Genomic DNA, 13365 nt, shown 5'->3' on the forward strand with positions numbered 1-13365 from the left:
TAATTTTCTGATTAAAATGTGCTTGTGTGTGTAGTTTAAATGTTGTGTTTCATCTAAGGTTGATTATACATATATATGACCATGTTTGATTATAGGGGCTCAACTTAGGACAAGACAAGAGCATGCGTAAAGTACAGCCTTATACTGCTAAACTGCACTGTGTTTTATACATGTCTTAATATGCTGGACATTCATATTAAATTTGCATTATTTTCCTATGTTTTTACTTCATCAAAAACTATATGCCTTTAGTTGTATGTAGGACATATGATTAAACATACATTAATATTATGCAATTGATATATGTGTGTTTTTGCAGCATATATGTCTCTTACAATATTCTGTTGGAACATATAAGAATCACAGGTTTTTTTAGCAAACCTTTTCCATATGGGAAGGCATTTATTTTTTATAAAAATAAAGTATCGGGTAGGGTTAGGTGTAGGGAGGGCTTTATTATCAATAAGGTGGCATCCATTTAATAAACTGAATTAAAATTATAATTTACACTCAATATGTTATTATTGCATACTGTTTTATAAAGTAATACAATACTGAAGTGCAGATAATTGCCACTATTTTGCAACAAGTAGTATAAATAGCAGAAAATCCTGCTATTTTAACATAGTGTAAATATAATCTATAGCTATTTGCACTTAGTGTAAATAACATATTGCTAAAAATACTGCTGTTTTCACTTAGTGTAGATAAAATCCATTGCTATTTGAACTTTGAAAATGACCGCGATTTCAACTGAGGGGGCAGTGCCCAGGGCGCCTCTGCGTCATGATCCGTCCCTGCAAGCTTAGTGAAGAAGTCAGGCATTCAAGGCAAGGGTCATGATGATGATAAAACATTTGGGAATTGGGATACAACGAAGTGTCACATGCACTGTATGAGTGTGGATGTATTAAGTAAATCAGTACATTTAATCTAGAAACGATTACACTGTAAACTGACTTTCTGTAAACTGGCACAAGCGACCCTGCGCCGCCACTCAAATGACGTTTTATTTTTATGACGTGCGACATAAGTTTCGTTTCTGGTAAAATGAAATTCATCTCTTCTGGGGTCCCGACTGAGCGAAAGAAAGCAGACGAATCCGACGTCTTGTACCAACTACCAAGGTGAGCAGATTTAAATCAATACATTGCTTTTGCATGTTTAATATAATGTGACCATTTTAATTAGGCTACTACTTAATTACAACTTGGTTGGAGGCAATAATCTATAGCTACGTTGCACTTTACTGCTTTGTGCAGTAGCCTACATATTTCTCGAAATACTTTTAAAATGGCCTTTTCTTTCTATTTTGTCATAACAGCATACTTTAAATGTTTTTCAGATCATCATGAGCACTGTGACATCAAGCTTGAATAAACGGCAGAAGAAAAAGCTCTGCTCATTGTTCAACAATGCCAACCTCAGCCTGCTGTTCAAAGCTAGTGTGCATGGATTCAATACCAATACATTTCACCAAAAGTGTAATATGCAGGGACAAACTGTCATTGTAGCTTACAATAAGTCTGGATATGTTTTTGGAGCTTTCACTAGCAAAAATTTTGCACAGACAGGACAACATATTGTGGATGACAAAGCTTTTCTCTTCAGCTTTAATGACAAAGAAATGAATGAAGATCCTCTGCGTGTGCTCAGTGGAAATCCACAGTATGCTTTCACTGACAATGGTCCAAACTTTGACTCTTTGGTATTTCTTTACAATAGCTCAGATAATGCCTACAGTAACCCAGGAACATACCAATTTGATCCACAGAAGATGCATGGGAATGACTTACAGCTGACAGAATGTGAGGTGTACAGAGTGTAAGGTTTGTATTATTTGTGCTACTTTTCAGATAATTGCTAAGAGAGTAATGCACTTTCAGTAATGGTTGTGTGAATAACTTGTGCTCTGGTTTGCATTCTCTCCAGACTGTGGAGGACTCATGGAGAAACCATGGAGAAATATGCAGTGGAACTCTGAGTGAGTAAAGCAAACCAAATTCACTCTTCTGTAATAATACAGATGCTACTTTGGTCTGTTCATTTATTTTTTAAGAAATGCTTCTGACTTAATATTTTCCTAGAAATACTTTGACAATTTGACAATGATACTGTTTTTAGGAGAAGGAAGGTGCTTTTGAGCACCATCTCTGGCTGGAAGCCTTCTGTTAGCTCAGTCAAACAGGCTCGAATTCTTCTGGTGGGTCCTATTGGTGCTGGGAAATCAAGCTTCTTCAACTCCATCAACTCTGTGTTCAAGGGTTATGTGAGCATGCAGGCAAACACTGGCACTGCTGGCACCAGTTTGACTACTCAGGTAGACATGATTTTTTCACCTCTGATGTTTCTTGGTGTGAAGTATTGTGCAAAGTATTAGTTATACAAAGTTTCTATATGTACCTGAAAATAATTGGCATATGTTTGTGTCATGTAGTTCCGTACCTACTACATCAAGCCAGGCAGCGGTGTCAGCAATGTTCCCTTCTCTTTGTGTGACTCGATGGGTCTGGAGGAGGGTGTGGACACCGGTCTGGATGTAGATGATTTTGCCAGCATTTTGAAGGGACACGTTCAAGACAGGTATCAGGTGAGAACTTTAGGTAAAGGGTGATCATAATCAGTAATAGGTCTGACAGATGTTTCACTAGCTAATTACATGAATAAAAAAAAATTATGGGCTTTACATTTATTGTAATTAATTACATTTTTAATTCAATATTTTCTGTCTCACGTCTTAATGATTTAAAGATATTCTACATGTTTCTTTCTCAGTTTAACCCATCGATGCCCATACAGCCTGACTCCCCTCATTTCAATAAATCTCCTGGCTTGAAGGACAGGATTCACTGTGTGGTGTATGTGATCGACACCTGCAAAGCCAAGCTCCTCTCTGACAAAATGATCAACAAAATTGCAGTTTTTCGAAGGAAAACCAACCAGCTGGGTAAGGGATTAACAGTAATGAAGCAGAGTTGAATGAATTAAATTGATCAAGTGACATGAGTGTATTGTGTCAATTAAATTATGGAAATTCAATTTGCAGGACACTTACAGAGCAACCTGAAGTTAAAGGGATAGTCCACCCAAAATTCTGTCATCATTTAGTCATCATTTAGTCAGTTTGACTTTATTTCTTCTGTAGAACGCAAACAAAGATATTTTGAAGAATTCTGGTAATTAAACCATTTCAGCTCCCATTGTCTTCCACTGTAGACAACAACAAAAAGGTTTGGTTATCAACATTCTTCAAAATATCTTCTTTTGTGTTCAGCAGAAGAAAGAACTGCTTACAGGTTTGGAATGACATAAGTAAAGATTTTTGATATTTAGATGGACTGTCCCGTTAAGTCCCTTGCTCAAGGGCACCTCTTGTGGTGTTTGAGTGTACTACTAGCGTAAATATTTAACCACTATGGGTTACATCACCAACAGGATAGCAATCTCTGAGATTTGATAACATATAAGGTGTTGTTCTGTACTTCAGGTATTCCTCAGCTGGTTCTGATGACTAAGGTGGATGAGGCCTGCCCCTTAGTGGCGGAAGACCTGAAAAATGTCTACCAGAGCAACTATATCAACAAAATGGTACAAATTAATATATGACTTAGTCAATATTCTGTACTATTTTGTTTCACATTATGTGACCCTGGACCACAAAACCAGTCACAAGTAGCATGGGTATATTTGTAGCAATAGCCAAAAATACATTGTATGGGCCAAAAATCATTAAGATATTAAGTAAAGATCATGTTCCATGAAGATATTTTGTAAATTTATTAAAACTTAATTTTTTATTAGTAATATGCATTGCTAAGGACTTTATTTAGACAACTTTAAAGGTGATTTTCCTCAGTATTTAGATTTTTTGCACCCTCAGATTCCAGATTTTCAAATAGTTATCTCTTGGCCAAATATTGTCCTATCCTAACAAACCATACATCAATGGAAAGCTTATTTATTCAGCTTTCCGAGGATGTATAAATCTCAATTTTGAAAAATTTACCCTTATGACTGGTTTTGTGGTCCTGGATCACTTACTGTTCTTGAGTATTTCTGATTAACTGTTTTTTGACAGATGCAGGAGGTTAGCACTCAGCTTGGAGTTTCTCTGTCTTCTGTGGTCCCAGTGAAAAACTACTACCAAGAACTGGATATAGACTCTCAATCTGACATACTGCTTCTAAATGCTGTGGTTCAGATGCTCAGAGCCGCTGAGGGCTTTTTTGATGATCTTTACAGTGCAGAAGAGTAGAGCTTAGCCTTATTTCCCTGTCTGTCCTAAAGGTTATGAATGCACTGTATATATTAGCATCATTTATCTCTGTTTACATTGTTTTAGGTGACATGGTTATCTCTATTTATGTGTTATGAGGTCTGTTGATTTCATCTGTTGCTCTGCTCTGAACATGTAGACTATTTGTGATCCAAAACATGTAACCAGATGGCTAATATTGAAAGCTTTATTGTCAGTTTGAGTGAACAGTTAATGGTTCTGAATTAAAATAAAGGCATTATTGCAGTTACATTGATAATTGTCTTTACTTCATTAAATTAATTTGTTGTAGAAGATAATGAAAAAATACATTCACATTGTGCAGTACTAACAGCTGACCATAAACCATTAGAAGACAACTATTACCTTCAATTTTGTACCTGATCCAACCCTCAAAAATATTTTTATTGATGTAACCAAGTTAGGTGAATTTGATGAACTTAAATCAATATGAAACTAGTTCACTTAGAAGTTACCACATCAAGCACAATTTGTAGGTTAACTGGCAAAACACTCAGTGTGACTTTCGTAATAGATGCTTGAACTCAGTAATACAAAAACTTCATATAGCCTTCATGTGAGATTGCCTTAAGAGCAACTGATTTGTTGCACTCATCTCTAAAGAGGCAGATATTGCTTCCTGCTGTCACCCATCCTTTGAGAATCCTCTCATTCCCAACGTTAACAACCATACGGATCTATAATGTCCGCTTGTTTGAGGGAATAGCATTCTCATCATTTGTGAGACTCATTTCAGGAGTGCTCTCATTAAATACATTTCTTCTCCACCAGTATGCTAAACCTTTTCATACTTTGGCTGCTCTCCCTTCTCAATGGGCCCAGGAGAGCCTTCTAGTGACCCAGCTGGAGTGGGGGTTATGAGCAGGGCTCCAGGCAGGATCTGTTTGAGATGAGTTCTGATGCCCGCTGGCAGCTGTCCTGAAAGAGCCCAGAGTTTTTCTGAGCCATGTGTTTTTAGCAGCCTGAAGTTCAGTCGTCAGAACTGCATTTTGGTGTTCCAACTCCTTGGGAAATCAAGATGACAGACAAATGATGAAAAAGTGAAATACAATTTGTAGTATAAATCTAAAGTCATTGATAAGACACATTAATAACACATAATAAGCTTCGATTCATTAAAGGTGCAGTAAGTGATTTCTGAGAAACGCTGTTGAACGTGGATCAAACCAAGCACCAAAAAACACTTCTAGCCAATCAACAATAAGTGGCGTATCCACTCATGATAGGGGAGGTCCCTATTGCATGTAGTATGTTTGTGAATTTAGGGGCGGAGCTATCATTGGGGTGTGTTCCTTTTGTAGGAGCATGTTTGCTTTGATTAAGATCTAAGAAATTGCTTACTACACCTTCAGTATAGGGTAATTTATTAGATATTATAAGCGATGAACAACATTTTTAACAGCATTTATCTATATTAATGTTAATAAATTTACTATGGCTCATTGTTCACTCTCAGAAAAACAGTAAAAAGCTATCACTGTAACTAAACTCTGCTTTTCGAAAGGTAACACTTTAGGTACACTGCAAAAAATGCAGTGTATTTATAGACTGATTTAGAAGGATTTTCTAGACAAGTAAAAATAATTGTCTTGTTTTCAGAAAAAAATTGTAAGAAAAGTAAGAAAAGCATTTTTTGCAGTGTACTGACGTATTTTTACTTTTTATGTAATGGATAAAAAACGTTTCCTCCAATGTTAAACAAGAAAACTTTTAATATTGCCTTTCTTGGTTAATTAAGAAATATTTCCAGATTTAGAAGTGTTAATAATAACAAAAAGATTATTTTGCATTGCCTGTATCTTGCATTTGGACTCCACCATTTGCAGCTTGGTCTGGGCAAGCTCTCTCTCTAACTCTTGGACATGTTCTCTGAGAGAGGCCGTCACTTCATCCTGAGCACTGGTATCTTCATTTTCAGAGCACAGCTGAATTGATCCATCAATACTAAAGATGTGTCTGCACTGCTCACACTCCAGCATCTTGCTCTGAAAAATTATCATGTACAGTATCACTAAATACCATGCCACTAAAGCAAGACTAATGGTTAAGGCGCTTTGAGGTCAGTCTCTTTCTTACCTTGATAACTGCCAGATCTTTGTCTGCTTGAGCTTTCTGGTTTTCAAGCTTAGCATTCAGCTGAGAGCAAATCTAAAGGATGCAAGAAATTGGGCTGAATGTTAGCATCAAATGCAATAATGTTTATTGAATGTGTAGAGTTATAATTGAATGTTTACCTGCTTGTAGTCAGCGATAATGTTGTTTGATCTCTTAATAGCTGCTTCTGCTTTGTCCAGCTCTTTCCTAAACATCTCTTTCAGCTGTTGAAGGCATCAATACTTTACACAAGGCCAGAGATTGTCCAAACACTTTACTGTGAACATCAGTGACGTTAAAGCTCACCTGTGCAGCCTCCTCCTCCTTTCCTTTTTTCTCCTCGTCTGTAATCATCAGAAGCTGTTTGGTTTTCAAAAGCTCTTTGGTCAATTCATCCACCTGGTCCTCGGTCTGAAAATCACAGCAGATGTATCTAAACATACACAGCAAATAAAACAGAAAATGAAAGTGGCCTGTTGCGTACAACATCCATGGCTCATAATAATTTGACAGACCTGATCTAGGGCATTCCTCAATGCAATCTTGCTGGTGACGAGTTTTTGTGCAAGGTCATCATTCTCCTGCTCCAGGCGCAGACTGGTCTCCTGAAGCTTACGGTTTTCTCTCTGGAAAGAGAAAGCATTCTTTTATTCCACAGACCTAAAACCCAGTGCATGATTATACAGTTTTCACAAAGCGTAAATGTTGAAAGACTTGTGCTGTGGAGGAGGACTGAAGCTTTTTGTTTTCACCAGGGTGTGATATCTTACCTCGTACCTGTTGAGCGGGTATTCTGGCTGCACTTGGTTATCTCTTAATTTTGTTTTTTTAGAGGGAACCTGTTCAAAAAGAAGATTCAAAGACATTTTGGATCATTTCAGGTGTGCAAGCTCTTAAAGGCATGAAAAGAATGTACTGTAACATATTATACAGTAAAAATTGCAGGATTGATATGAGCTTTATTTCTTGAAATGTATTATTTTTTTCTTAATTTCTATTTAAATACACTAATTTGTATTACAATAGAATATCTGAATTAATACTGTATTTATGACAATATCATAATATGTAATATTTACTTTTTTATTAATTGACATGTAATTACATTAACCTATTATATGCATCTCTATATATTATGTATGTGTGTGTATATATATATATATATATAATATCTAAATTAATAAAATAAATGATAAAAGGTAAAATAACAATAATGTAGATAATTTATTTTACACACAAACACACACATTTATATATATATATATATATATATATATATATATATATAGTGTATGTATATATGTAGCCTATACATTATAAAATGCTAAAACATTCCAAAAATAACTTATTTTATACATGTATTTATTATAATATATGTTTCGTAAACACCAAGTCGTAAAGGATCGCAAAAAGTAAACGATCGCAAATGCACTAATATTTCAACATTGTTGTAAAGACATTTGAATCAAAACATGCTATCGTGCTACGCCTTAAAAATTCCAGTATGCCAGGTTTGAATCAACATGTGACAAACGTGAGGTCAAAGGCTGCTGAACTTACCACTTGCTTTGGTAGAGTCTCCACTACTAGACTAGCCAGAATCTCCTCCTCTGACATCTGGTCAATATGGGCATCATAGGCCACAACAATAGACACTTCTTCCATCATTTTGGCAGGTGAGCAGAACGGAAGCGATCTCTAAATACAAAGTAGGTAGCTAAACTTCGGAGAAATGACAACAGGTTTGACAGGCAGCAGTCTATATCTGTCTGTCTCAACACAAGCCCTGCCCCAACGTAAGACTATGGGAGGGGGTTCATTTCAGTCCACCTTTGTTCTCTGGATCTTCACTTACCTAATAAGCAGGCACCAAAATTCTTATTATTTTCTTACTAATTATTTCCACACACAATTTCCTCATTGCTGAAGCAGAACTCAGTTAAATATTATTAAAATGATTAATCCAAAACAAGTAGGACCTGGAACAGATATATTTTTCCGAAGAGCTTTTACCGTCACTGTTTAGACTTTGCCAGCCTGCCTACGGGTTCAAGCTCAAGGCTAAAGACTGTGAAATTGAAATTCTTGCTGTAATCCTGTAGGTCGCCTCTTACACAAAAAATACCGTGGTTTTCCTGGGACAAGCAGGTGCCAGTACATTCCTGCATTCCTTAAGCTGCTTATATCTGGCCGCTGTATGTTCAGCAGGATTGATGGAGGCTGTGAACTGTTTTTTTATCATTTCACTGCAGCTTCAGAGAGGCATAATGCAGATATTACTCATCAAAACTGGTTAAAGTTTTACAAGTTTCTTGTAAAACTATGTTTGCTTCTTTGTCTTTAATAAAGAGATAATCTGTTGGTCATCAGCCTGAACAAGCTAATAAGAGAGAAAGAGAAGGGGACAAAAGTGAACAAAAGTGGGGGAGGATGTTACTAGTAATTGAAAGAAGGGAGGAGAAGAGAGCAATAAAAATAAACAGCAAAGTGTCATGGTGTTCAAAGGTCCTTGTATTGGAGGAGGTGCCACCTCTCAGTCTTCAGGTTTCGTCATGACCCTGTGAAGTAAACAAACACACAGCTCTCTCCAGGGGGAGTGATTCTCTCATTCATTTGTTAAGTGTGCTGCTTATTATGGCTGAAAACTCAGAGGAAAGCTTCATCATGCTGAGAGTGAAATCCTTTACATTTGCTGAACTGCAGTGCAAATGAGATGCATGAAACAGCTATTTGTTTAACGAGATCTTAAACTGGTCCTTCAAGCAGTTTAACACAATACAAAGAGAGAATGCAGTCCCAGCCCTGCTTGGCACTCCCAAATGTCAAATGTCTTCAGCGCTTTAAGATATAAAAGTGAAAGAAAAGGCTACAAATAGAAAAGTGTAAGATAAATAAAGATTTAGTCAAAATGACATAAAATGTGTTTTCTCAAGCACTGTGGACTACACCATTCAGAAGTTTAGGGCCAGTAATATTTTTTAAAGAAATGAATAGTTGTATTAAGCAAGCATACATTAAATTGATAAAAACTTACAGTAGAACAATTACATTGTTTGGAAAAATCTATTTCAAATATGCTGTTCTTTTGAACTTTCTATTGATCAAAGAATCCAGAAAAAAAATGTATCACGGTTTCCACAAAAGCACTAAGCAGCACAACTGTTAGACACTTAAGACTGGAGTATGGCAGTTGCAAATTCAGCTTTGCCATCATATGCTGTAAATTACTTTAAATAAAAATTAATTAATTAAAAAACACTTTTTTTTAGCAAATAAATGCAGACTTAGCATAACTTCATTAAAAAAATACTGACCCCAACTTTTTTTAATGCTAATAAATGTTGGATTTTAAATACTTGCTTCAAAATCCCTTTAAATGTTTTTGCTATGAATTCTATCTTCTAAGCTAGAATAACAATATATTTTACTATAGCTGTTGAGTAAATAAGTGAACACAAAAGGCACATTGGCATTCACATATGAGTCAATGTACTTATTTAGCTTATGCTGAAAAACTTATATATGACCCTATGATGTGGGGCATGTTGTCACAAACTGTCAACATGTGTTCAGTGAAATGGGGAGTAAAAGTGAAAATGTTCAATCGTTTTTTCAAATGTAACAATCAGTCTTTTTATGGTTTTACTTAATCCACTATGTGCCAAAGCATCTCCATGCAGAGTTAGTGACTCGGACTCGAGTGGCATTTTTATAGACTTCAGACTTGACCTGAAATGACTCCAGACTTGACTCGAGGAAAAGGACTCGTGAATATTTTAAAAGCAACTCGAATCTTTTATCCTTAAATACTTATATAGGCTAACTGATATTTAAAAGGCTGACCGCATCCTCACCCCGGCATCCATCCGTAACAGCAGCACCATTTTAAGTGAGCAGCGCATCAAAACAAGGGGGTGGATCACATAACAAGCGCTCAGGGTCGTTTGTGGCAAATATCTTTCAGCGCTATATCCTCTAGTATTTTTTATTTAAAGCTAAACGCGCTTTATTCAAGCCCTTTCAGCTCCGTGCGCTTTCTCTCTCTGTCCTCGGGCGCGCCCCTGCGCGGATGACGCGGTTATTTTAACAACAACAGAAACACGGTGAGCAGCAAAATTATACATTACTTTCACTAAAACACAGCAGAAAAAAACAATGCTGCAAATATAGCTATTTTTCGTACTATATTTATCTATCTATAACCTGACTCCGACTGTTCAAACCAGATGTGACAAGAGGTTTCTGATCTACATTTAGGATTATTAATCTGTAGGCTAAAACATTTCAAAAGAATCATGTAGGCTAATTATAATTGGGGAAAATGTTGTTACATGGCTTGGATAGAACTTAAACTTTGAAACTTCTAGTTATCTTTCTTTTCTGGTCAAGATGAGAACGTTTTGATTATTGTAGCTACATTGTTTTTAGTAGATAAAGCTTTTAACCCTTTAAAACCGACGGGTGCGCCCGCGCTCCGGTTTGCGTGTCTCTGTTTAAAAGCCAATAGAAACCGAAACCAAAATGGTAGCGTTATAATTCTTTTTGCATACAAAATCAGAGACATTACACATTCAAATCGAGCCAACAACATGCTCCTGTTGCGTTGTTTTCACCCTCTAATGAGTCCGCACAAATTGCATAAAATGCAGCGCTCTCTCCACCCTCAATACCACGACTGAGGTGCCCTTGAGCAAGGCACCGAACCCCCAATTGCTCCCCGGGCGCTGCAGCATGGCTGCCCACTGCTCCGGGTGTGTGTTCACGGTGTGTGTGTGTGTGTGTGTGTGTGTGCATTTGTTCACTACTCACTGCTGTGTGTGTGCACTTGGATGGGTTAAACGCAGAGCACCAATTTCGAGTATGGGTCACCATACTTGACAATACGTCACGACTTTTTACTTTACTTTTTAAAATGCGGTTTTTCAACAACGGCATTGCACATCTTTGCACACGTTATACAGATCTGAGGTTGCTAGTTACCTTTTCCTACGACTACTATGATGTAATCACGTTCTGTGCAATATTATATAATTGTAATATTTGACAATATTACTGATTTTGTCTGTATTTTTGATCAAATAAATGTAGGCTGATAAGCATAAGAGACTTCTTTCAAAAAACATAAAAAAATAGTAATGCGTCCAGAGACATTTGACCAGTACTGCATATAAACAAAAGACAGAGACCGTTTCCAGCAAATTTATTAGCGTGGTCAATATCAAAAGCAGCAGGCTGAACATGAGCAGCTTTGAGTACTACATTGCATTTCATCCTCAAGTTCTCAAACACATCTGGGTGTTCATATGGTCACATGTGGTTTGGCACTGAAGAACAACCAGCTGTTTTAGGTGTCTTACATTACAGATGATGGCTTTCCTAAAGACAAAAGTAGAAAAACTATTTTATTTAATGCACAATATTTACAAATAATAATACTATTATTGTTTAATACATCTACATGTTGGAATTAACATTAGACAAAGTTAACTGTTTCACTATTCAACATTCAAGTTTACAGTAGCTATACATTTCTATAACGTGTTACTCTCTGCATTTATCTGCTGACAAGACAGCTAGACAACTAATGTGAACTCACTTAATTATAGCCCACATAACGCGGAAATAAAAGCTTGGCCTTTCTCACCAAACATGAATCAAAACGCATATGTCAACAATGACGGAAACACAATGCTGCATCATACTTGAAGAGTTAACGTAAATAAATACAAAGAATCAAATGGAAAAAAACAAGAACTTGTCCTTACCTGAATATCCAAGAGCTGCTAGTGGCTATTCTGCTTCTCGCTTCACTGCTGCAATCCAGGCGCGTTTCTCGGACATTTAACCCGTTTATTTATAGATTAATGTTAGTTCCAGCCCAGAGGGAGCACCGAGCAACAAGGATCTAATTTTAATTTCGACATTTTAAACAGCAGGATTAAATAAATTAATGTCAATCCCACTGTGCATCAAGCGCCTGCCGCCATTGTTTTGATTGCGCTCAAACGCTGACCGGAAACGTCCGAGGAACATAGACGTCACTTCCTTATACCGCCGAATATCCGTTGAAATTGTCCATACACGACAGGAAACTGCGGAAAAGATCAAACATTGCTTAGCAAACATAATTTCTAACACTCAATCTGGATTTCTAAAAGGTAGACATATTTCTAATAATATTAGATTAATTATAGATATATTAGATTATTCAGAATTCATAAATAAAGAGGCATTAATTTTGTTTATTGACTTTTATAAAGCTTTCGATACAGTGGAGCATCTTCTTATTTTTGAGGCCCTTTCTAAGTTTGGTTTTGGTAACGTTAAGTTAGATCCTTTATTAACGCGATTCGGACTCTACAGTATATAACGGTAACGTTAGTAACAGTTGTGTTTCCTTAGCTTCTGGCACTTCCCCCCGATTTTGTGTGGGCCGAGGTATTCTCCAGGGATGCCCTATCTCTCCTTTTCTTTTTTTATTGGCCGCTGAGCTATTAAGCCTGCACATAAAGCACTCCAATATTGAAGGTATTGGAGGGAATACGTTGATCATAAGTCAGTTAGCTGACGACTTGTCTTTTTCTTAAAAATGATTCGCAAGTTTCTGCTGCTTTAAATGAATTTAATCTTTTCTCCAAAGCTTCAGGTTTAGTAGTAAATTCCAACAAAAGTGAAATTTTATATGTACATGATTCAAATAAAAATTGTGTTGATGGAATTAAAGTTAAATGTCAGGTAAAATATCTAGGGGTTGATATCTGCAGATCTGATTCAGACCGTCTCCATCACAATTTTCAACCAAGGCTTGATAATATATAAAAAAAAATTATGTTGGCTGCAGAGAGACTTGACTATTTATGGGAGAGTCCTGCTGACTAAAGCTGACGGCATATCACGCTTACTTTATCCTGCTTTTTCCCTTTATGTTGATCAAAAAACTGTCAAATCTATTAACTCTTTGATATTCCGCTTTA

The 13365-nt window shown here is 36.5% G+C and overlaps 1 protein-coding gene and 1 pseudogene across 2 annotated transcripts; one reads left to right on the forward strand and one right to left on the reverse strand.

Annotated features, from left to right (window-relative positions):
* Window positions 1-996: 996 nt before the first annotated feature.
* LOC306845522 (interferon-induced protein 44-like) lies at window positions 997-4525 on the forward strand (annotated as a pseudogene). Its single transcript, XR_013786004.1, has 8 exons — window positions 997-1127; window positions 1346-1829; window positions 1933-1984; window positions 2125-2320; window positions 2438-2590; window positions 2776-2947; window positions 3488-3588; window positions 4079-4525. The product of XR_013786004.1 is annotated as an interferon-induced protein 44-like (transcript).
* Window positions 4449-8125, reverse strand: LOC306845523 (rab GTPase-activating protein 1-like). The gene is made up of 8 exons (XM_079378386.1): window positions 7952-8125; window positions 7162-7230; window positions 6907-7017; window positions 6698-6802; window positions 6532-6615; window positions 6374-6445; window positions 6091-6282; window positions 4449-5301 (listed from the first exon to the last, which is right to left on the reverse strand). The coding sequence occupies exons 1-8, from the start codon at window positions 8057-8059 to the stop codon at window positions 5107-5109; spliced, it is 936 nt and encodes a 311-aa protein (XP_079234512.1). The 5' UTR covers window positions 8060-8125; the 3' UTR covers window positions 4449-5106.
* Window positions 8126-13365: the final 5240 nt, after the last annotated feature.

Source organism: Barbus barbus (genome assembly GCF_936440315.1).
Source record: "Barbus barbus genome assembly, chromosome: 26".
Lineage (NCBI taxonomy): Eukaryota > Metazoa > Chordata > Actinopteri > Cypriniformes > Cyprinidae > Barbus > Barbus barbus.

What these genes read in the sequence shown, in the direction of transcription:
- LOC306845523 (XM_079378386.1), bottom strand. Translation starts at nt 8,059, where the DNA reads ATGATGGAAGAAGTGTCTATTGTTGTGGCCTATGATGCCCATATTGAC. An exon ending in AGACTCTACCAAAGCAAGTG is followed by an intron (nt 7,231 to 7,951) that starts GTAAGTTCAGCA and finishes CTTTTTGAACAG; the next exon opens with GTTCCCTCTAAAAAAACAAA. An exon ending in AAGATCTGGCAGTTATCAAG is followed by an intron (nt 6,283 to 6,373) that starts GTAAGAAAGAGA and finishes ATAATTTTTCAG; the next exon opens with AGCAAGATGCTGGAGTGTGA.